We start from the raw sequence: 27,154 nt of genomic DNA on the forward strand, positions 1-27,154 counted from the left end.
CACATCCGTTTTTTTACAGTATTAACTTAGTTTAGACGTTGTTTTGACTAGAAATTTTTGATTTGATTCGTATGCATATCATCGATGACGCATGGTATTCTTTCATTTTTCCTACTATATCTAAGTTATTCCATGTTTATTGGTAGTGATTTTGCCTATACCTGATTTATTCTCAGTATAACTTGGTTTATTAGTAACAGTGTAAGACCACGTCCACTTCAGTGCTTTCTTAATATTCCAAAAGAATATCCACTTCCAATTCTTGGGAGTTTATTTCATGTTGTGGTTTATTAAAGGTTTCGCGATTTTGACGTTCATTGTGGCTAAATTACGATAAAAATCGTGGTGAATGGGAGGTATAAAGAGTAGAAGTTACATTTTTTTGTATTTTGGGTGGTTTATTTTGATGGGACCTTGGCGGAGAGGCGGAAGTTCGAAGACCGATGGAATTTCTGCATGTCGTTCCACCCTTTTCCTCAAATCAACAATGCTAAAGAGAAAATCTGCTGATAGTGTATCCTTATAAAACAATATGTGCATGGTGACTGCTTTTCAAATGAAACAATTGCATTGTTTGTAAGCCCTTCACCTTGTCATTCAATATCTCGGTTAAGGGAGCTATACTTTCAATATCACATGCCAGTAAAATAATGCTACATATAATCAACGAGAGACTAAAAACATTCCTTCAAAGAGAAATTCCACAAGAGCAAACTGGATTTACCAAAGGTAGGGGTACTAGAGAACACCTGTTAAATATAAGACAGATAATCGAAAAATCTAGGGAATTCAATAATCCACTGTACATATGCTTTATAGATTATCGTAAGGCGTTTGACAGGGTCAAGTGGAGACACTTATGGCAAATACTAAAAGAAGTGGGCGTACCCCAACACCTTATTTCGCTTATAACTGAACTATACGAACACACTACTGGATCAGTTAAAGTGCTTGACACACTTTCAAACGAATTTCATCCAGAACGGGGTGTCAGACAGGGATGTATACTATCGCCACAATTATTCAATATATATGGAGAGCATATTATGAGAAGAGTACTTGAAGGATGGGAAAAAGGCATCTCAATAAATGGTCATAAAATAAACAACCTACGTTTCGCAGATGACACAGCCCTTCTTGCAAATAGTCAAGCAGAGCTGATTGATCTTATACGACTGGTTGAAAACGAAAGTCAAATATTTGGTCTGCAATTAAACATATCAAGATCATGATAGTGGATAGACTACATAACAATCATCCACATATAACCACAATTGATCGGTTTGAGGTTGTGAACTCATACTTATATCTGGGATCATTAATCACAAACACAAAGAGAAATTCCACAAGAACAAACTGGATTTACCAAAGGTAGGGGTACTAGAGAACACCTGTTAAATATAAGACACATAATCGAAAAATCTAGGGAATTCAATAATCCACTGTACATATGCTTTATAGATTATCGTAAGGCGTTCGACAGGGTCAAGTGGAGACACTTATGGCAAATACTAAAAGAAGTGGTCGTACCCCAACACCTTATTTCGCTTATAACAACTATACGAACACACTACTGGATCAGTTAAAGTGCTTGACACCTTTCAAACGAATTTCACCCAGAACGGGGTGTCAGACAGGGATGTATACTATCGCCACAATTATTCAATATATATGGAGAGCATATTATGAGAAGAGTACTTGAAGGATGGGAAAAAGGCATCTCAATAAATGGTCATAAAATAAACAACCTACGTTTCGCAGATGACACAGCCCTTCTTGCAAATAGTCAAGCAGAGCTGATTGATCTTATACGACTGGTTGAAAACGAAAGTCAAATATTTGGTCTGCAATTAAACATATCAAGATCATGATAGTGGATAGACTACATAACAATCATCCACATATAACCACAATTGATCGGTTTGAGGTTGTGAACTCATACTTATATCTGGGATCATTAATCACAAACACAGGGTCACTACAAGAAGAAATAAAACGTAGATGTGATCTAGCAAAAGTCGCCACAGCAAAAATGACCACAATATGGAAGGACTGTCAAATTTCAAGAGCGTTAAAGATGAGGTTGATCAACTGCTTAATATTCCCAATACTGACTTACGGATATGAATCTTGGACCCTGAGAAATTCCGAAAGAAGAAAGATAGACGCCACTGAAATGTTCTGTTGGAGACGAATGCTACGAATTCCTTGGACCGACCATAGAACAAATAATTCGATTTTAAGAGAGCTAAAAGTTAGCCAACGGCTCTCCAGTAAAGTCCATCTCCAACAATTAAAATACTTTGGACATGTTATGAGAGCCAACACAGAAAACATGGAAAGACTCATTATACAAGGAAAGGTGGAAGGCCGAAGATCACGAGGAAGATCCCCAACAAGATGGATCGATCAGATTACAGGAATATGCAAAAGATCTATGCATGAGTTAAAAGAAATGACCAGAGACTTTATAGACGGACAATACACGACATCACGTCGACCACTACACTCCCTCCGGGGGGTCAGGATTGAAGAGAGACTTTCAATATAATATGTACATATATTATATTTGTATATTTATGTACATATATTATATAAATATTTTGTGTTATTATTTCACTCATTTTGAATACTTTTTAAGAGGACAATAATTTGCAAATACCCTAAACGATTCACTAAAAATAGTGTCCAACACCTTACAGGCAAAGGGATACAAGTGTTCTTATACCCGTTTGTCGCAAATTTTTTTTAAATATTTCATAAGTAGTCAAACTAGAACTTGCATTATGTCGCCACCAGTACTTTAATTCATTTGTATCTCTTTGCCACTAAATGTTTAGTACCGTCTAGTATTATTTTGTTCACTTAACTCATTTTACAATATTTTGTCACGTGTACCCCTTAGCATCTAATCCCCTCATTTATTTTTGTTAAACACACCTGTTGATGATAAATTCCTGGACTATAAAGCGTTTTTGCAGTCTAATAAAACATGGTTTTTGTTGTTTTTATATTTGATATTCATGTCACAGTTTTTTGATTATACGAATTGTTGTATAAACCTATATACTGTGTTCATGTTAACGCCGAACGTTAATTACTTTTTAAATATCACTTTAACGTTCCTAAAGTCGGTTGTGTTGTTAAAAGTTTATTATAATTAATACTAAATTTTATCTGTTAAATATTACTTTGTATTATAAGTAATTAATTTTAAACGATTATTAAAAATCGAACAATTCAAACTCACAAACATCGAAATAATATGTAATAATGGATAGTTATAGCATTTTATACTTTTTTTAGGCATATCACTTCTCGAACGAATCATGAAAACTGATTTATATAACCAAAATAATCAGAATTGTATAACAATGCTTATACAGAATTATAGAAACCACCCGACCATTTTAAGTTTACCTAACGAGTTATTCTATGGTAACCAGTTGGAGGTAAGAGTTATTTCAGACTTAATAGTTATCAAGATTTTTTAATCTTTATTTAAAGAGCTTTTCATAATTTATTAGAGGAAACACACAAAAATTTTGGATCATACTGGGAGACCGTATCACGCTAGTACTATACAGGGTGTAACAAAAATGCAGGTCATAAATTAAATCACATATTCTGGGACCAAAAATAGTTTGATTTAACCTAATTTACCTTAGTACAAATGTGCACATAAAAAAGTTACAGCCCTTTGAAGTTACAAAATGAAAATCGATTTTTTCCAATATATCAAAAACTATTAGATATTTTTTATTGAAAATTGACTTGTGGTATTCTTATGGTAGGAACATCTCAAAAAAATAATAACAGTGAAATTTTTACAACCCATAAAAAGTTTATGGGGGTTTTGTGCCCTTAAACGCCCCAAATGTTTGTGTACGTTGCTATTAAATTATTATTGTGGTACTATTAGTTAAACACAATGTTTCTAAAACGTTTTTGCCCGTTTGTATTTTTTCGATATACTATTTTTTATCGAGATATTAATATGTTTCAATAAATACCTAAAAAATGTAAATTCACAATAAATTTTCATATTATTAATAGATCTTACTTACCATGTAAAAATTTGTGATGGATTTTACAAATGTTCAAAATATCTCGACAAAAACTTCTTATCGAAAAATTACAAAGAGACAAAAAAGTTTTAAAAACATTTCGTTTAACTAATGGTACCACAAAAATAATTTAATTGGAACGTACACAAATATTTGGGAGGTTTAAGGGAACAAAACCCCTATAAGATTTTTGTGGGGTGCACAAATTTCACTTTTTTTAGATGTTTCTGCCATAAGAGTCCCACATGTCCATTTTCAATAAAAAATCTAACAGTTTTCAATATATTACAATAAAAAGATTTTTATTTTTTAACTTCAAGGGGCTAAAACTTTTTTATGTGCAGATTTGTACTAAGTTAAGTTAGGTTCAATCGAACTATTTTTGGTCCCAGACTATGCGATTTAATTTATGACCTGTATTTTTGTTATACCCTGTATACAGTGCTTTTCGGATAAAACTATCCACATTAAATAACTTTTGAACCACTGATTTTTAGGAAAAGCGCAAAAACACGTCAAATAATATTTGAAGGGGTAAACATTATGCCAAATTTAAGCTTGCCGCCTTTTTCTATTTTATAATATTTGAATTCTACTCTTTATGCCGATTCCAAAAATGTAAACACATAATGCTTAAAGTGATTAGTTTATGAGAAAAATAAATACAAAAGCAAAAAAACTGGATTGAAAAAAAATTATTTTGTTAAAAATTTTATTACAATCATTTAGAATTTCATTGCAAAGAATTTTAGCAATAATTATTCAAAATGACTTTTGAAATTTAGAATAATTATTGTTAAACTTTTTAGTAGTTCATTCTAAATGTTTTCTTGCTTTTGTATTTATCATTCTCATAAACTAATCACTTTAAGCATCATGTGTTATACATTTTTGAAATCAGTTCAAAGAGGAGAATCCAAATATCAAATAAAAAAGGTGGAAGTTTTTTCTTTTTTTTTTTTTATTAAACACAAGCTGTGTTTAGACTACTGAAATCTGGTCATCAGTTGACCAATAATCAGTTCTTATTTAACTTATATTACTAAATGATACATAATCTAAGATATTAACCCTATGGTGTCCTCTTATTTTTTTAACAAGTATGCATTTTAAAACTAAAACGAACACACAATACAACACTATGCTCTGCTTTTACACTAACACTTTACACTAACTCAAATGGTTTTCTTCGTTTGAGTTTTTTTTTCTAGCCCAGTATTATCGAGGAGCTGGATGGCCTCGATGTTTACATGACTATGGAGCCGTTGTTCGTGACTACCTGCCATCTTCTTGATAACTTTGTCTATATCTTCCATCCTTGTGGAGGTCGACATTTCGGATATACCAAGGAGCATCAACGATGTTCCGTTATACTTTATTCTGGAATCTCTGGATAATCTGAATATTACTTGAATTGGCACAGCCCCAGAGTTGGCAACCATACATCCATACTGGTCTAAGTATTTGTTTGTACAGAAGTATTTTGTTATATGTGGACAATGCGGAGTTTCTTCCCATCAGCCAATACATTTTTTTGTAACGGATACCTAATTCTTCCCTTTTCTTTTTAATGTGGACTTTCCAGCGAAGCCTTGCATCAAGTGTGATACCTAAATATTTTGCAGAAGATGCATATGGTATTTGGGCATCATTTATTCTAATTGGAATGTTTTCGATTTTTTTATTTGTAAAATTGACATGCATAGATTTAGATTCATTTAATTTAATTTTCCATTTTTTAGTCCAGTTGTGTATTTTATTTATTGCCAACTGTAATTTTTCTACTGCTTCTTCGCTGGTATCACCTACTGCTAAGATAGCGGTGTCATCTTCAAATGTGGCTATAGTATCATTTTCCATTTCAGGTATATCGTATGTGTATAACAGGTAGAGAACAGGACCTAATACGCTTCCTTGGGGGACTCCTGCTATGATTTCTTTTAGATCAGTGTACACGACTTCTTGCTTAATTCTGAAATATCTGTCAGATATATGATTGTAAAATTTCTGAGTATTGTTTAGGCATAAGAATTTTAAGTTTGTAGACTAAACCTTCATGCCCTACTTTGTCGAAGGCCTTAGCTACGTCTAAAAAGATTGTAGAACACACTTTCTTTTCTTCTAATAGAAGGTGGAAGTAATTTAAAAAAATTGAGGGATGATACGGGGGCGAGAGGATGCCTTTCCCGGCAAGCTTAAATATGGCATAATGTCTCTCCCTTCAAATATTATTTGACTTATTTTTTGAACCTTTGCCTAAAGATAAGTGGTTAAAAAATTAAAGTGGATAGTTTTATCTGAAAAGCAGTGTATATTGCCCCATATGTGTGGTACTTTTGATTGTAAGCCTAAGTAATGCAATTTTATACCCTTTCAGGCTAGATCACAGAGGTCCCAATTGGACCCATTATCAACAACTTGCGTTTTTCAAAAATTGCAAGAAATTTTTAGTATTACTGCTAAGAAGAAAGTTCAACAAAAGTTCAGAGGCCATCCTGTCGAATTTTGCAGCTTATTATCAAAAGAACAGAGACAAGGGAAATCTCCAAGGTAAATTTTCATTCAATTTAATTTTAACGTATTTCAATGTAATTTTTTTATTCCACTTATTATGTATGTAAAAACACTACTACATTTTTGTATTATATAGTGAGGGGCAAAATTATGGAACAAATTAATTTTTTGGAGAATGGGAAATTTTGGAGAGAAATTCCGAAACAGGTCGATTTTTATTTTTAAATTATGATTTTTTGGCATATATATCATACTAGTGACGTCATCCATCTGAGCGTGATGACGTAATCGAGAATTGAGAATAGGGATCGCCTGATAGTTCATTGGAGAGGTTTTTAATTATATTTTCAGTAATATAAACATTACCATAATTATTTATACGGTGGCCAAAAAAATTAATTTTTGAATTAAAAATTCACACAAAAAGAAGAATGTATATAATTTATTTAATTCAAAATACATTTTACTGCTGTCAGAAAACATAAAAAATGTTTATTTAACAAATAAACATTGTTTTTCGCTTAAACTAGATCAAACTGCCAATAAGCAGGTGGGTGCAGCTTTTTGACTTTAAGCGAAAAATGATGTTTTTTTGTGAAATAACCATTTTTTTTTTATTTTCTGACAGTAGTAAAATGTGTTTTGAGTTAAATAATGTTTTCTATTTTATGACAGTAGTAAAATGTATTTTGAATTAAATAAGATACAAACATTCTTCTTTTTGTGTGAATTAATTGAATTAAAAAAAAATTGACCACCCTGTATAAATAATTATGGAAATGTTTATATTACTGAACATAGAATTGAATGACCTTTCAAATCAACTGTCACACGACCCCTCTTCCCATTTAAAAAAATCATCGATTAGGCCATCACGCTCAGACGGATGACATCACTAGCATGACATATGGCAAAAAATCATAATTTAAAAATAAAAATCGACCTGTTTCGGAATTTCTCTCCAAAATTTCCCATTCTCCAAAAAATTAATTTGTTCCATAATTTTTCCTTACATCTATGTATACAGGGTGAGTGGGGAGGAATGTGCCAAACTTCAAGACTGTATAATATACGTAAAAATAATCAAAAATAACTCACATGTTGTTATTCGATTTTCATTTGTTTCCGAGATATTTGGTGTTAAAATTTTTCTTACAAACTGACGATTTATTTATTGCTCTAAAACCGGTTGAGGTATGCAAATGAAATTTGGTGGGTTTTAAGACATAGTTGTTGCGCATGTTTTGACATATAATTAAGAATTTTATATTTACCATTGGCGCGCATACGGATAATAGTCTGTAATTTTTAAAGATAAAAATGGTACGCCACTGAAATATTTCAAATTAAAAATATTTCTTGAATTCCTCGTTCAAGTTTTGACAAAAAATGTATCTTCCCTTTTTTCATGCAACACTTTCTTTTTCATGCAAAAAATAAAACATCTTAACGCTTACAAAGTTTTCGACGAAATTTCTGTATGAATGTGTAGAAACTTATTCCGAATACGTTGTAAGCGTCAAGATATTTTATTTTTTTCATTAAAACGAAGCATCGTATGAACAAATATAAAGATAGATTGTTTGTCAGAAGTTACACAGGGAATTCAAAAATAATTTTCAATTTAAAATATCTCAGTGGCGTACTATTTTTTTTCTTTAAAACATTTCAGACAATCCGTACGCGCGCCAAAGGTGAATATAAAATTCTTAATTGTATGTCAAAACATGCGCAACAACTATGTCTTAAAAACCACCAAATTTCATTTGCATACCTCAACCGGTTTTAGAGCAATAAATAAATCGTCAGTTTGCAAGAAAAATTTAACACCCCATATCTCGGAAACAAATGAAAATCAAATAAGAACATATGAGTTATTTTTGATTATTTTTACGTATATTATACAGCCTTGAAGTTTGGCACATTCCTCCCCACTCACCCTGTATATACAGTGAGCAAGTAAAGGTTGGAATAAATTCATTTTCTCGAGAATGGGCGATTTGGAGAAAAATCCTGAAACAGGTCGATTTTGAAATGAATACTTCTTATCGTTCGGTATGGAATTTTGGCGGGTGTAAAGTCGTATTGGGCGTCATTCAAAATCATGATGCAAGAGCGTCATTCAATCTCGTGACGCGAGAGGATAGCTTGCAGTATAAATATCACAATATTCGTATTTACCCTAGTGGCCTAAATTCTCGAAACTTTACAAAAATTTAATTTTGTTAGCAGCATTCATCTCGATGAAACTTGTTGCATACGATTCGTAAAAGCATTAGGAAACTTTGCAAACTAAAGTGATGATGACGAAATGAAAATTGCATGTAAACATGTATTTTCCGAAATGCATTTCGAAGTGTTGAAAAATGATAAATTTGTAATTCAGAAATAATTTATACAGGGTGATTGATTAGTAGGGTAAAGCTCAATAGCTCCGCTATAGTAATAGATAGCAATAAAAGTTAATAACAAAAATTTTAGCCACCTTTAAGCTTCACATTACAAAATTAGTTAGAATGTTACAGGGTGTTCGATAACACAGTGGCAGACCTAACTTATGTTTTTTTTTAAATGGAACACCCTATATTTTATTTTATATTCGAAATCCTGTTAACTTCTCCATCACAAAAATATAAAGGTTTGTAATGTTATACAGGATATTTACAAAGTTATAACCAATTTTGTATGAAAATCGTAACAAGTTCAACTCCCTGTATAAATAAAAATAAGCACAACAGCAATGGTGTATGAATGCCATATTTTTTTATTTATTGTCAAAATTTTTAAGAATTATTGATATTGCTAATTTTCTTTATATCAAATACAGGGTGAGTCAAAACGCAAGTACATTTATTTCTCAGTAATGTTAAGTGGAACACCCTGTATTTTATATCATTATTGAAAAGTAAACGTACTTTAATTTTTATAACATTCCCTATGCCCAAATTTATTAGTTTTCGAGATATTTTCATTTATCAGAGCAAATTATTTTAGGTGTTTAAATTTATCTAAATTTTAAGTAACCCATGACTAAATTGACACCGATTATCAATCCGGTAATCAATGTAACAATGTAGCAAATAAAGAAATAACAAGCTGAAAATGCATTATCATAACGAAAACTTTGTTTATATCTTCTTCTTCGGGTGCTATGTCCGTTTATCGAACGTTAGCGATCATGTTGGCTATCATAACTTTATTCGCAGCAGATCTGAAGAGCGATTCCGAAGTATGACCAAACCATTGCCTCAAATTTCTTAACCAAGATGTTCTTCCTCTTCCTCGACTTCTTCTGCCTAATATTTTACCCTGCATAATTAGATGTAGAATGCTATATTTTTCCGGATGTCTACAAACATGCGCAAAATACTCGAGTTTTCTAGACTTTATCATTTTTTTTTGTTTATATACGTATTTAAATTCATAATATGGAAAATTGCTATTACGAAAAGTTGTTTAGAATTAAAAATTTTAATGTGCAAATATATCATTCTAATTTAAATGTTGTGAACTACACTGCGCGTCATAGAAAACGGGCACCCCAAAAAATAGGTCATTTTGCATGTCTCGTATCTCGTAAACCTGTGGTCCGCTTTAAGTAATTTTTTCAATATCTTATAGTTTTATTCTTTAACAATATCGCTGTATATAGTAATAATGTTGTTGCTAAACAGGTAAATTTTCATTGTATACCTACCGGGTGTACCAATCAAACTGTGTTTTTTCCTTAAAGTTTGCAACACCGTGTGAAATATTCTAGTATTTATAAAACACTGAAATTAAAGCCCTACAATAGCCCCAGGTTTTCTTAACATTCTGTTTCATGATTCATTCGCTTATGTTGGATAGTACAAAAGTTATTAGTTACTTTAATAATTAGACGTGGTCTTTATCAGTACAGGGTGTTTCTAAATGCAAGAACCAGTGCGACAAACTTTAAGGGGTAATTCTGCATTAAAAATAATGACAGTTTGCTCTACAATCGTATGCCCTCAAATGCTTCGTTGCCGAGATACGGGATGTTGAATTTTTTCTTAAACTGACGATTTATTTATTGCTTAAAAATTGGTTGAGATATGCAAATAAAATTTGGTGGGTTTCGTGACGTAGTTATTGCACATTTTTTGACATACAATTAAAAATTTTATATTCACCATTGGCGTGCATACGTGAATATAAAATTCTTAATTGCATGTCAAAAAATACGCAATAACTATTTCTTAAAATCCACCAAATTTCATTTGCATATCTCAACCGGTTTTAATGCAATAAATAAATAGTCGGTTTGTAAGAAAAAATTCAACATCCTGTATCTCAGAGGCGAAGCACTTGCGGACATATGTTTATAAAGCAAATGGTCATTATTTTTTCATGCAGAATTACCCCTTAAAGTTTGTCGTACTTATTTAGAAACACTCTGTTCTGATGAAGAACGTGGCTTGTTGTTAAAAGTACCTAACTTTTGTATTATCCAATATAAGCGAATGTATCAATAAACAGAATGTTAAGAGAACCTGAGGCTATAGTTGTATTTTAATTTCAGTATTTTATAAATGCTAGAATATGCCACAGGGTGTTGCAAACTTTGAGGAAAAAACACAGTTTGATTCGTTCACCCGGTATACAATAAAAATTTACGTGTTTAGCAACAATATTATTACAGCGATATTGTTAAAGAATAAAGCTATAAGATATTGAAAAAATTACTTAAATCGGACGACAGGTTTAGGAGACACTTGACATCAAACATGACCCATTTTTTGGGGTGACCGTTTTCTATGACTCGCGCAGTGTAAATAGATACTTTACTCGAAATTCATATTTTTTATATACCTCGTATAAAATTAATAAAATTTGATTCGTGATAGTTGCATCATAAATCTTAGACCAAGAAGAGCTTTTTATGAAGAATAACTTTTCTTCGTCAAATTAAAAATACAAGATTTATAAATGAAAATGATGTTGGTATCCATAATTTGAGAAAATTCGTCAAATATAATTTTTTATTCCAAACAACATTTTAAGAACAATTTTCAAATATTGCGAAATACATAATACATAAAGATACTTTTTACTGATGAACTGTAGTAGTACTTATGGAACAGTCTATTTATCATTAAAGGGAAGGCCGTATACTTACTCGTACAAACCTTTTGAAAGTTATTAATACATTATTGCTTTCCAAATATACTCAAATTGTATTTTTATACATTTATTACACATATTATTTTATATAATAATTAAATTCACTATAAAATGTCATTTATATTTTATTAATAGCTAAATAATTTAAAATTTAGTTTGACATTCACGAAGTATCAAACTCAAATGTAAATAATAACATTTGCTTTGCTTAACAAATTCAGATTAAAAAAAGTAGCCTACTTCCTAATCAAAGATTTCAGCTGACGTTTAGTGCGTGGTAGGAAATAACCGGATTGTGACGTCACATTTTAGATTTTGAGGTCGATTATCTCGAAGACGGTTAGAAATATCGAAATGCCGTTTTCAGATTTGAATTCAGAAGACATAACTACATAAGAATCCATCGATACATCTGCTCTAAGTATCGCAGGAGCGGCAACGCAATAACACACAGACTTTTGCAAATTTATAAACGAAAAGTTTCGTTGAAAATAATTTATTAGTAATACATTTTACAAACAAAAACACAACCACTACATGCAACATTTTTGAAACAATTAAAAACTATTTTTTATGTAAATGCAACAAATAAACAAAGAAAATTAGTAATAAATTTTACAAAAAAACACACAAACACAAAATACAATATTTTGTGAAGACAATTAAACACTACTTTTGTATGTAAATGTAACAATGTAACAAATAAAGAACGAAACATAATTTATCAGTACTACATTTTGCAAAAAAAACATGTTTGAAAAAATTAGAAGCTACTTTTAATAAAATATTTTTAATATTTAATTACATAAGGTGTTCAAAATTATCTCATAACACATTTATGTACGCCTAAAAACGATCATTGAATGAGCTACTTACTCTACGGAGCATTTGTAAATTAACACGTCGAAATACACTTTGTATTCTATTTTTCGTCTCATCCCTTGTTGTTGGAGGTATTTTATAAACTTCATTATTAACGTAACCCCAAAAAAATCAGTCCAGTTTATTAAATTCTGGTGATTTGGGTGGACACGCTACTGGTCCATTGAAAAATGAAAATATCTCGAAAACTCATAAATTTAGACATAGGGAATGTTATCTAAAATTAAAGTACGGTAATGGTACTTTTCAATAGTGATATAAAATACAGGATGTTACATTTAAAATGACTGAGAAAATAATGTACTTGCGTTTTGACTCACCCTGTATTTGATATAAAGAAAATTAGCAATATCGACCATTCTTGAAAATTTTGACAATACGTTAAAAAATATGGCATTAATAAACCATTGTTGTTTTGCTTATTTTTATTTATACAGGGAGTTGAACTTACGATTTTCATATAAAATTGGTTATAACTTTGTAAATACCCTGTATAACATAACAAACCTTTATATTTTTGTGATGGAGAAGTTAACAGGATTTCGAATTTAAAATAAAATTTAGGGTGTTCCATTTAAAAAAACATAAGTTTGGTCTGCCACTGTGTTATTGAACACCCTGTAACATTCTAACTATTTTGTAATGTGAAGCTCAAAGGTTGCTAAAATTTTTGTTATTAACTTTTATTGCTATCTGTTACCATAGCGGAGCTATTGAGCTTTACCTTACTTATCAATTACCCTGTATAAATAAGTTCAATATTACTACTCGGAGTTTTTTGGGATCGCTGAACACGACTATCATGACGACGGTGCCTTGGAGACCATCGTCGTCATGATATTCAAAAACCTATACCAATATTGAACTCATTTATGTCAATTATTTCCGAATTACAAATTTATCATTTTTCAACACGTCGAAATGCATTTCCCTTGTTCAGTAATGCAATTTTCATTTTGTCATCATCACTTTGTGAACTAAAGTGCCAATTTTTTTAATTTTTACCTCGTTTAAACGCACCTTTTACGTCAAAGTGACGTTACCAGTGGCGGACCTAGCATAGGTCGATTGAAATTAAAAAATCAAAATAACGAAAGATCAACGCAAATATGGAACAAAATGATAAGAAAAATATTTAGAGGAACATGGGCTGGAGAAAAAAATCTAGCAGGCGATAAAAAGGAATGTAGAAAACGTGTTTATAAACAATAAAAAATAATTGTAAAATAAAAAAATGTAATCAGCTCTATACAACAATGCTTAAGTTACGAATATGGGGAAAGTGACATCATCCTTTAAAGGTGGGGAAGCGCGGAAAGACGAATGAAGATCCAGTGGCGTACACTCACTTTTATTTCAACGTTAATTATATTATATTTTTTAAATATTATTTGTTAAAATTGGTCACAATATTTTTTTATTTACAGGTTTTTACTGGCGTTTCGATCTCTATATCCAAAGACCGTTTTCAAAGATATAAATGATATCTAACAATAAAACACTGACAACTTTTGTTTTAGTTACTTCCTCAAAATTTATTTTTAAACTATGTAACTACAGCTGTTTCAGCAGAGTGCCTTTCTCAAGTGATTTATTTTAGGATGTGTTTGAATTTTAAAGTCTCTAACTGAATAGGCTGAGGAGTGGGGAGTTATTTGTCTCAAGTTGGTCATTTAGAATTATATCTGTATTTTTCATTTTATTAATTTCCAGAGATTCTAATATATCTAGATAGCTTATCAGGCCTTTATTTTGAGTATGAAGAATTTGAAACTGTTCATTAAATGAATGATTAAGATCTAGAAGGTGAAGTGCGTATGTAGAAGTGTCTGTTTTTCTATTGTTTGAAAGCCCTTTTGTGTTCTGCTGTTCGTTTGTCAAAGGTTCTGCCAGTTTGACCGATGTTTTTGGATAGTCACCACATGCCAGTTTGTAAACACCACTCTGTAATTGCTTTCTCTTTCTGCTCTTATGGTTCTTAATGTATTTGCCTAAGTTGTTATTAGTTCTGAAAGCTGGTGTTATTCCTTTCTTTTTTATGTATCTGGCTATTTTTGTTGATATTTTGCCTGTATACCTATGTGATAGAGCAGAATGTACTGGGTTTTTTCTGTGATGATGGATAGACTAATTTCATTATATAAATGATAGTTATATTTATTTTATTTGTTTATTATATATTTATATATTCTTATGTTATTTATTTTCTATTTTTTTTTAACTTTGAAAGCAGTCTCTGGAGTATAGATCGAAACGTCAGTAAGTTAAACATGTAAATAAATTAATATATTGTAACATTTGTCTGAATTATGGTGGGAAATTAACTTAACATATAACATATACTTAACATACACTAGACGAAGGACAAACAGATAAAAATTGATTGCCGATACTTGGGTACGTCTGCATATTGAAGTACCGGCAATCAATTTTTATCTGTTGGTCCTTCGTCTAGTGCAGGGGTCGGCAACATGCGGCCCGGGGGCCGCATGCGGCCCGTCAATGCACTAATGTAATTTTAGGAAAAATCAACAAACTTATGAGAAATAATAAATTAAAGACAGAAAGACAACAGACGCTTAAGGACAACAGTTGCATGGACCAAAATGCATGCGGCCCTTTGAAACTTTTTGCTCGGCCCGTCAATGCATGAATGTAATTTTAGAAAAAATCAACAAACTTATGAAAAATAATAAATTAAAGACAGAAAGGCAACAGACGCTTAAGGACAACAGTTGCATGGACCGAAATTCACTAAAATATAAGGAACTTAATAAGGCAATAAAAAAAGGATAAGACAAGACATCAGGGACTAAAATACCGAACAAATCGAAAATATTATGGGGAAAATCAAGAGTATGAAAGTGTTAAAAACTCTAAATAGGAGAGACCGACAACAAATACACCTGATAACAGATATCAATGGAATCACTATAAATGACAAAAATAATTTAATAAATATTATTGAATATTACTATTTATACAGAATTATACTCGTTCAACATTGAAAAACCAGAAAACCGCGGTATGGAAATATTAAATGTAAAATCTGAACTACCAAAATTACTAACGATGACGTTATAAATGCCTTAAAATAAATGAAAGATAAATATATAGATTAAGATCAACACAGAGGTCCATCGAACAAGCTATGTTAGGACTAAGCTGAAAGGACATAAACGAAAATAAGGGCGTGTGACGCAGGACGAAGGTGGAAGATGCAATTGGAAAAATTGCGCAAATAAAATGGAACTGGTCATGACAAAGCAATGAAATGTGGACGCGAAACATTATACATTGGAGACCACACGAGCCCGGTCATACTAAAGCAAAACCACAAAAACGATGGCTAGACGACGTCAAAGCAAAAATGGGTAGATACTGAAGAACTTGTGGGGAGACCTTTATCCAGGGATGGATGCAAACAGACTGAACAAGACTATTTAAGCTACATTTGAATATGCGGCCTGCATAAACATTTTTACATATTTTGAACATGGCCCGACATCTGAAAAAGGTTGCCGACCCCTGGTCTAGTGTATGTTAAGTACCTATGTATATGTTATAAGATGCCACCATAATTCAAACTAATGTTAATAGCATTCGAGGATTCCTTCCTTTTTTAACGAAATGCCCCTGAAGATGCTCTAGGAGCGAAAGGATACTTGGGTAAGATTTAATAAAACTCTCGATATCTGCCTTTTATTTCCGTAAATTTAATATAATTGAGCATTCAACCACTTCCTATTTTACAAACACTAAGCACTACAAACTTACTAAACTAATAGAAACTATTAATCGCTGTCTAAATCTGAAAATGCAGTGCTGCTATGCACCGCCTATGTAGATGAACGTGTCTTGCTACTCTTATTGGAACGAGGTAAAGAATAACTGTTTTTTTTTTGTAACCAACCCTTTCATCTATGGATTCGTGATTTATTGCCTCAGTTTTTACTATGTAATTTTTACTATTGAAAAAAAAACCTTATTTTTTGATATTTTTATGACGGTAATAATTGATGGGTCGACAAAATTCAGGGTTTTTATGGCCATAGCAGACCAATTCTGCTATAGAGAAGCACAAATAAATGTAGTAATTATACATTCCGTGATTTCTTACGAGAAAACGCAAATTGAGCAGGTAGTTTTCGTGGGCCTCTGTGTACATTTAAATTTGAGGTGATTCCGCCTTTAAACGATGATATCACTCTTCTCATTTGAGGAATTATAGCATATGTGGTAAAAAGGATGAATTGGTTATATATCTATATTTTAATAATCAAATTATAGTTTATTTTATATTTTAATAATATAGACGTAATTAAATTATGGTTTATGATATTAAAATATGTTTTTAGTTATTTCAACGAGAAAGAATTACAAATGGTAATAAAATACATTCAAGCTCTGCAAGCTTTAGAATTTCTAGATGAGGAAGACAATGTGAAACCTTCCGATATCGGTGTTGTTACGCCGTATGTCAGACAGGTAAGATATTTCTTATAAAAGTTAAATATTAAATAAAAATAGCTGCTATTATTTTTTTATTCACCAACATTGGGTTTTTCATTTCTCCCTTTTTCAGTTTGACATTATAATGTTTTCCAGGCCTGTTTTGATCTTGAATAACCTAAGAACTCATCAATACTGTTCCATTGTTCTTCCCCGTATATACTACTGGATTTTTTTACTTTGTTTTTTTTGTAACGTTATTTTGTACTTGGTGTCAGTTTTTATGCCCTCGCTTTTTGTGTTGAGCCATTTTTGTAATATTTTTCTTAGCTTAGGCATTGATTAATAACTACTATTATTGTGGAATATTTATAATCAATGGCTTGGGCCAGTTTTTTAACCATCAAGGGTTCTTTTAATATGTTACTTTCTCGTTTCGCCCAAGTGCTTCATCTGTCGGTTTATTTCAATTTTCGTCCGTGTTCCTTCTGAAAATTATTTATTTTTTCTAGCCAATTAGAATTTAGAAAACCAGCAAAATATTCTTTAAGGCTTTCCATACTGTGGTAGCAAAAGTTCTACATATATTTTCTAATGGTTTACTAGTCCAATCAGGATAGCATTTGACCTTGCGTAGTGAGCTGTCCAAAATTTTTTTATTCTCATCTTTAGAGGGGTCAATATTAGTGTAAATTTAAAATTGTGACTGAATTCCGCCGTTGCGTTAGCCGCCATCTTGATTTTAACAGAGGACCTCGTTGTTGCTCAATATCTCCGCCATTTTCAACTTTACAACAAAAATGGTAGGAACTGAAATTGCTGCAAATGCGATTTCCTAGAATTTATTTCTACAAGTTTTTTGTGCGGTCAACATATTCCGAGTTAAGGGGGAAAATAATGGGAGGGGTGGGGAAGCGTAATTATTATTGAATTATCTCATTTATTAATAACTTTAAGACATAATTGTAAATAGATGAAAATTGAGAGAATTATATTTTAGACAATTTTGATCTATTTATTTTGCTAAAATCAATATTTAAAGTCTTAAGATTCGTTTTTATTTATCGTTTGCTGCTGATGACGTCAGGTTTCATTAAACGATTGTGTCTCATTATGCTTTTCATAGACGTAGCTCCTTAATGTTGATTGTATCACAAAAAATTAAAGAAATCAAAATTGTATAAAATTTAATTCTCTCTATTTTTGTAAATGTACATTTATTAATTTATGTCGTATCCCACTTATGTCCATATATTTCCATTACTCTTTCTCTGTCTTTGATGATCTTTTCTTGAATGATAAGATGCAAAATTTAATTTTTTTTTTTTCAGGATGTCTCATAATGTGACCGAAATATTCCAGCTTGCATCTCTTTATTACATTGACCAGTTGTGTTGTTTAGTTCAGCCGTATAAGGCTCCTGATTTCTAACTCTTAGGTCAATCAAGTTAGTAAAAAATTAGCCTTTTTTCGACGTACCTGAAAGGACAGGGTTTGACAGTTGAAATGTGTAGTATGAGATATTACAAAAAGACTACCATCTTGGGATTCATCCATTTTTTAGTGGAACAATTTTTAAATTAACAACAAAAACCTCAAACTTAGTTTTTTGCTCATAACTTAAAAACTTGTTTATTTAGAGATTTGACGTTCACAGGTAACTTTTTCAGACAAAAAAGACACATCGAATGAGATACGCTAAATGAAAATCGGTTAATAAACAAAAAAGTTATTACAAAACGGACAACAAAATAGCTGTTTTTGGATATTGTTAATAACAATTTTATTGTTGATTAAAATTTGTATAAATGTATCTAAACTTGAGGGTATTATGGTGTTTGAATGGTGTGCCAAAAATAGTCCAATTCTGTTAAATAGTTTCTGTGAAATTAAATTTGTTTATAAAATTTTTTGAAAAACGAGCTAATTTCTGAGGCTGGTCCAGTCAATTTGGCTAATTGGATTTCAATGATCTGGGACTTATTTCTTCGTTAAGATGTATACTAACAGTCTGTGAAAAGAATTTAAAAAAAAGTTACATCTATGTACTCAAAATTATTTGTTAATAAATAGCACTTTTTAACCTTATAAACAATTACAATAACTCCGTGGAAATTAGATCAGATTAAATGGCAATAAAAAATAGGGAAAGCTGATTAAAATACACAACTTTAGAAAAAAAAATTAAAAGTCCTACCACCCTGGGGGGATGAGATGGCCCCTTTTAAAAAAAAATCACTGTTACGTTAATTAACAACATTAAGTTTGACGTTTTTGTTGTTAATTTAAAAATTGTTCCACTAAAAAATTTATGAATCCCAAGATGGTAGTCTTTTTGTAATATCTCATACTACACATTTCAACTGTCAAACCCTGTCCTTTCAGTTATATCGAGTAAAAACCTAACTTGATTGGTCTATCTGTCGACCCAGCTTATTCTTAATAGTCGTCTTTATACCCACACCTCAAAGGCGTTCATTTCAAGCGCTTAAGCACAGCCTCACTTATAGTCCATGTTTCCACTCCGTACAGTAGCACTGGAAATATATAATATGTATGCCATTCGAACGCAAAGGTCAATATGTACTAAGATTGTGGCTGTAAAATACGTTCCTCATTTTTTCGAGCTTGTTCTATTCGGTTTTTAATTTCTATGGCTGGATCCCAGCTTTCATTAATCCACTGCGGAAGTTTAGTTTCTCTACTCAGTTCAGTACGGCATCACCGGTTTTTATACCATCCTCTTGTTTATAATACTGTTTGCTAACCATCATATTATTATATAGTTTTCTTAATATTGAGTTTCCATCCATACTGATCACAGGTCTGGTTTATTTGGTTCATTAGATTTAGAAGATCTTCTCCGCAATAGGGAACGTGCATGAAATTTTAAATTCGAAAAAAATGCTATAAATCACAAGAGAATATAATTTAACGACGTTCTACACCTTCGTTGCGGGGTATACCTCTCAGAGGAAAGGGGGGAAACTTATATGCAAGCGAAAGTTGGTAACAATGCATTTATAGCAGAATACTCAAATCATGCCTGCTCGCCCGCTCGCTGGCGTAGGCAATATAGAGATAGAAACGTGCATGCATAACCTAAAAAAATGGAAAAGGAAAAGAATCAGCTTAGTTCGAGCATTACAGGCAGATTTACAATAATTAAAAAAATTAATAAGTATAATAGAAGTAAAAAATTTGTCTAACAATAAAACACTGAAAATGTTTGTTTTCTATACTTCCACAAAATTTATATTACAACTATGTGACTATAGCTGTTTCGACAGAGTGCCTTTCTCAAGTGATATAGTTTACAATGTGTTTGCCTTTTTAAGTCTTTAACTGAAGAGGTTGAGGAGTGGGGAGATGTTTGTCTCGAGTTGGTCATTCAGAATTATATCTGTATTTTTCAATTTATTAATTTCCATAGATTCTAAAAAAGATGGCTTAAGGCCTTTATTTTGAATATGCAGAATTTGAAACTCTTCATTAAAAGAATGATTATAATCTAGAAGGTGAAGTGCGTATGTGGAAGTGTTTGTTTTTCTATTATTGAAAGCCCTTTTGTGTTCTGCTATCCGTTTGTCAAAGGTTCTGCCAGTTTGGCCGATGGAAGTTTTCGGACAGTCACCACAAGTTAGTTTGTACACACCACCCTGTAGTTGCTTTCTCTTTCGGCTTTTATTGTTCTTAATATATTTGCTTAAGTTGTTGTTAGTTCTGAAAGCTGGTGTTATTCCTTTCTTTTTTATGTATCTGGCTATTTTTGTTGTTATCTTGCCAGTATATGTGAGAGAGCAGAAGGTACTGGGTTCTTTCTGTGGTGGTGGATACACTAATTTCAGGGCTTTCTTATGGAGTTTTTGGTTTAAAATTTTGCTAACTGTTTGTTCGTTATAGCCATTGTTTAATGATGTTTAGTTCTATCTCGAAGTTGTTTTTTGTCATGGGAATTTCTGTCGGTCTATGTATCATGCTATGGTAGGCTGCTAATTTGTGTTGTGTAGGGTGGGATGATAAATTGTGTATAGTTGTGTCAGTTTGGGTAGGTTTATGATATACGGATAACTCATGTTTGTTGTGTAGTCTCGTAATCGTTACACCTAGAAAGTTTATGGAATTATTCTGTTCTGTTTCTATTGTAAACTCAATATTACTTTGAAGTGAATTAATGTATGATAAAAAATGGTCAAGTTGTCTGTTAGTTCCTGTAAAGCATACTAGTATATCATCCACGTATCTCCACCAATATAAGAACTGTTTAAATACGGGATGTTTAGAAATTGTTGATTCATAAATATATCTGATAGCAATGGGCTTAGACGATTACCCATAATAAGTCCTGCACTGTTGTTTGTGTATATTTGATTATTGAATTCAAAATAGTCTTGATTTATGCAAATTTCAACAAGGTGTAAAATGTAGACAGGACTTATTATGGGTAATCCTCTAAGCCCATTGCTATCAGATATATTTATGAACCAACTTGAATCAACAATTTCTAAACATCCCGTATTTAAACAGTTCTTATATTGGTGGAGATACGTGGATGATATACTAGTATGTTTTACAGGAACTAACAGACAACTTGACCAATTTCTATCATACATTAATTCACTTCATAGTAATATTGAGTTTACAATAGAAACATAACAGAATAATTCCATAAACTTTCTAGATGTAACGATTACCAGACTACACAACAAACATGAGTTATCCGTATATCATAAGCCTACCCATACTGACACAACTATACACAATTCATTATCCCACCCTACACAACACAAATTAGCAGCCTACCATAGCATGATACATAGATTGACAGAAATTCCCATGACAAAAAACAACTTCGAGATAGAACTGAACATCATTAAACAAATAGCAGTAAACAATGGCTATAACGAACAAACAGTTAGCAAAATTTTAAACCAAAAACTCCATAAGAAAGCCCTGAAATTAGTATATCCACCACCACAGATAGAACCCAGTACCTTCTGCTCTCTCACATATACTGGCAAGATAACAACAAAAATAGCCAGATACATAAAAAAGAAAGGAATAACACCAGCTTTCAGAACTAACAACAACTTAAACAAATATATTAAGAACAATAAAAGCCGAAAGAGAAAGCAACTACAGAGTGGTGTGTACAAACTAACTTGTGGTGACTGTCCGAAAACTTACATCGGTCAAACTGGCAGAACCGTTGACAAACGGATATCAGAACACAAAAGGGCTTTCAACAATAGAAAAACAGACACTTCTACATACGCACTTCACCTTCTAGATTATACTCATCCTTTCAATGAAGAGTTTCAAATTCTGCATATTCAAAATAAAGGCCTTAAGCTATCTTTTTTAGAATCTATGGAAATTAATAAATTGAAAAATACAGATATAATTCTGAATGACCAACTCGAGACAAACAGCTCCCCACTCCTCAACCTCTTCAGTTAAAGACTTAAAAAGGCAAACACATTGTAAACTATATCCCTTGAGAAAGGCACTCTGCCGAAACAGCTGTAGTCACATAGTGGTAATAAATTTTGTGGAAGTATAGAAAACAAACGTTTTCAGTGTTTTATTGTTAGATAAAATGAACTTTCATCAAGTAACGGTCGAATCCATCAATTATGTAAAAAAGTTGATTTAAGCAATTGTTTACAACACGAATAACACGTTTGTTTTTTTCGACCTTGAAACAGGAGGTTTTAAGGTAGGAAAAGATATTTTGCAAATTGCAATGAAACATGAAAATTTATGTTTTAACATTTATATTGCACCGAGACAAGCAATAGATACCTCGACTTCTTTAGTTACTGGACTAACTCGAATCGGACGACAGCTTTTTCTTAATGGTACAGAAATACCGAGTGTATCACGAAAACTTGCTTTTTTAAAAACTATTGAATTCTTGAAGTCATTAGAAAAAAGTAATTTTAATTGCTCCTAATTGTAAATTTGATTACACTCATTTTATATATGGAGCTAAAGAACTTTCTTTACTCGATGAGTTTTCTGAAATTATTTTAGGATTTTGTGATTCTATCCCGCTATTCAAAGAGGCATTACCAAAGAGACAAAATAAATTTAATTTATCTGATTTAGAAAAAGAGTTATTGATTTCTATGAGTGCAGCTCATAATGCTATGTTCGACATAGAAGAGGTATCGCGTAAAGGTCGAAACATTGATGCTATAATATACTATGATTATTTTAAAAATCGACCTGTCCGAGCGTTTTGCTTATCTTCTAAAAATGGGGTGTATGGGGTGGAACACTTATTCCAGCGCATGGTATAATTTGTACCTAATGATTTTTTGACGTATTTTAGGTGCACAAATTGAAAACCCTCCTTGAACGAAATCAAATCGAAGGTGTCGATGTCGGAACAACTGAAACGTTTCAGGGACGGGAGAAAAGAATTATTATTATATCTACTGTAAGAGCCCAAAAAGATTTGTTGCTGTACGATAAACTTTATAAGTTAGGCTTCGTTAAAAACGAAAAGGTAAGTTATTAAGAGGATACACAAGCGCGTCATTAATATGCTTCTTTTCATGAGCATTTTTCAGTGCGTCACGAATGATAGAATAAAAAGGTAAGTCCGTGATAATACACATTTATGACATTTATTCTATATAATTAGTAAATAATTTTTTTTTCGATTATATATATAAATCTATTGACATCTAGAATAAATGTTATAAATGTCACCGACGAAATGTAATCACCGACGTGCGGTTTTTTCTGTCACATACAATTTAATGCGTTAGAAAGAAACCGAAAAACTGTGACGCACTGAAAGATAGCATCATACACTTTTTCGAAAGTTCTGCGAAACTTTGGCAACTGTGGCAATATTTGACATTATCTAAAATCAATTTATTGACAATATTCTCATAGGCGCGCTAAATGGAAGTAATCGAAAACAATTTTATTAGTAAATAAATATTTATAAAAATAAACCAAAATAGGTGAAAATTTTACCGAAGCGTGTACTTTGTTTTTTTTTTAATTTTAAAATTTAAATTTTAAACTGTCGATGATATTTCTAGAATAAAAAATCCTCCTGAAACTTATATACTCGCATTAGAATTCGAAAAATTTTTACGTAAAATATACTTACAGTAAAACTCACAATTAACAATAATTTATTTTTTCAAATAGTCGAACAACGTAGTTCTATTCACAAAAATATAATAAATTTCAGGAAATAAAATTCGAAATTATTTATCCTCTAAGCTTTTTAAGTTGGAAAAAATAAAGCATAACAGAGTGGCGAAATACTCGACAATGGAAATCTAAAAATGCATTTCACGTCCTGTCATTAACCGTGATAATAATTTTAGCGAATTATTTCCCTTTATATCCACAAAAGTGAATAAAGTATAAATTAAAAGAAAAGAAAAGATGGTTTAGATTTGATTACAGTACAGCACCTCTACTATGTGCTTATACGTATTTCGGAATAGCCGTTTCCTCATCGGAGCACCTGGGTAGAGGCACTGAACTGAAATCAAATCCTTTCATCCTTTCCGGGTAATTATCAAAATAATTACCAAAGATATTTTGATAATTACCCGGAAAGGATGAAAGGATTTGATTTCAGTTCAGTGCCTCTACCCAGGTGCTCCGATGAGGAAACGGCTATTCCGAAATACGTATAAGCACATAGTAGAGGTGCTGTACTGTAATCAAATCTAAACCATCTTTTCTTTTCTTTTAGTTTATACTTTATTCACTTTTGTGGATATAAAGGGAAATAATTCGCTAAAATTATTATCACGGTTAATGACAGGACGTGAAATGCATTTTTAGATTTCCCTTGTCGAGTATTTCGCCACTCTGTTATGCTTTATTTTTTCCAACTTAAAAAGCTCAGAGGATAAATAATTTCGAATTTTATTTCCTGACTCAACTTTCGATTCATAGATGGTGCTAGTAGCATCTTTGGTAATTATTTTGATAATTACCCGGAAAGGATGAAAGGATCTGATTTCAGTACAGTGCCTCTACCCAGGTGCTCCGATGAGGAAACGGCTATTCCGAAATACGTATAAGCACATAGTAGAGGTGCTGTATTGTAATCAAATCTAAACCATCTTTTCTTTTCTTTTAATAAATTAATTATAAATAAACACTACTTCCCCATGGATCAACACTAACGAATTCTTGAAATAATACATTACTGCACTGAACAGATATCGATACAGATAACAGAACAGATAAGAAAATCGTGCTATTACACTTAGAAATCTGACACATAGTCCAGAAAGCCACTGCGCATCCGCTAGGAAAAATATTCTCATTCGGATTTTTTGCACAATCTTACTCAAAAAGGACTCCTTTTAACAAATTTGCATGTTGCCAGGACCAAAAGGTGGTCAAAAATTTTTTAAACGTTATTTTTTTTTTGTTTTTTTCCTAAAATTATTTTTTTTTTCATGGAAAAAAGTTTTTTTAGGGATTTTGGATCATTCTAAACAGAAAAGGTTTTTAGTGACTTTTCTCTAAAAATGATAGTTTTTGACATATAAGCGATTAAAAATTGGCCATTTTTAACTCTCAAAAACTATGTGAAAAACTGAAAATTTGAATGTTGCCAAGGTAGGTAGATATTCTTTAAACATCAATTGATGAAATCCAGAAGAGTTTTTTGCAGTACAATATTCAAAACTGCTTTGTTTTTTAATTGCTAATCAAGCGTGCGCGACACTATTTTCCACCGTTGCATGTGTATACAGTATGGTGCAAATGAAAGGAATAAATTCGTTTTTTCGTAAAACGGCTACTTCAAGGAAAAATCCCGAAACGGGTTGATTTTTATTTTTAAGTTATGATATTGAGGCATATATGGTATACTAGTGACTAGTGACGTCATCCATCTGGACGGGATGACGTAATCGATGATTTTTTTAAATGAGAATAGGGGTCGTGTGCTAGCTCATTTGAAAGGTTCTTCAATTCTCTATTCAGTAATATAAACATTTACATACCTAATTACTTATACAGGGTGTCCAAAAAAATTTTATTAAATGAAATTATTTGACGAAAAAAGAAGAATGTATGTAATTTATTTAATTCAAAACAAAAGACAACAGAAAACAAAGTTAATTTCACAAATAAACATTGCTTTTCCCTTAAATTAAATGTTCAAACTTCCAAGAGGCAGGTGGCTGGCGGGAGCTGGCTTGAACACTGAATTTAATCGAAAAGCAATGTTTATTTGTGAAATAAATATTTTTTAGTTTTCGGGTAAAATGTATTTTGAATTAAATAAATTACATATATTCTTCTTCTTTTTCAAATAATTTAATTAAAAACTTTTTTTGGACACCCTTTATAAATAATTATGTAAATGTTTATATTACTGAATAGAGAATTGACGAACCTTTCAAATGAGCTAGTACACGACCCCTATTCTCATTTAAAAAAATCATCGATTACGTCATCCCGTGCAGATGGATGACGTCACTAGTATACCATATATGGCACAATATCATAACTTAAAAAATCAACCTGTTTCGGGATTTTTACTTAAAGTCGCCGGTTTACGAAAAAACGAATTTATTCCTTTCATTTGCACCATACTGTATACACATGCAACGGTGGAAAATAGTGTCACGCACGCTTGATTAGCAATTAAAAAACAAAGGAGTTTTGAATATTGTATTGCAAAAAACTCTTCGGGATTTCATCAATCGATGTTTAAAGAATATCCACCTACCTTGACAACATTCAAATTTTCAGTTTTCACATAGTTTTTAATCGCTTATATGTCAAAAACTATCATTTTTAGAGAAAAGTCACTAAAGACCTTTTCTGTTTGGAATGTTCCAAAAAACCTAAAAAAACTTTTTTCCATGCAAAAAAAATAATTTTATAAAAAAAAAACAAAAAAACGTTTAAAACATTTTTGAACCACTTTTGGTCCTGGCAACATGCAAATTTGTTAAAAGGAGTCCTTTTTGAGTAAGATTGTTCAAAAAATCCGAATCAGAATATTTTTCCTAGCGGATGCGCAGTGGCTTTCTGGACTAACAGGTTTGTCAAAATGACAGTGACTATTTATCTATGTTGCCTAATCA

General features: G+C 31.6%; 1 protein-coding gene across 1 annotated transcript in view; it reads left to right on the plus strand.

Moving 5' to 3' along the window:
- The window catches only part of LOC114325757 (putative helicase mov-10-B.1), a 181,567-nt gene that overhangs the window by 127,236 nt on the left and 27,177 nt on the right, over positions 1–27,154 (plus strand). Inside the window, exons 14-17 of the mRNA XM_050655359.1 lie at positions 3,307–3,452; positions 6,445–6,617; positions 16,967–17,096; positions 23,398–23,574. Of these exons, the coding sequence (XP_050511316.1) occupies positions 3,307–3,452; positions 6,445–6,617; positions 16,967–17,096; positions 23,398–23,574 (626 nt within the window). The remainder of the gene's footprint in view (positions 1–3,306; positions 3,453–6,444; positions 6,618–16,966; positions 17,097–23,397; positions 23,575–27,154) is intronic.

This window comes from Diabrotica virgifera, chromosome 7 (genome assembly GCF_917563875.1).
Source record: "Diabrotica virgifera virgifera chromosome 7, PGI_DIABVI_V3a".
Lineage (NCBI taxonomy): Eukaryota > Metazoa > Arthropoda > Insecta > Coleoptera > Chrysomelidae > Diabrotica > Diabrotica virgifera.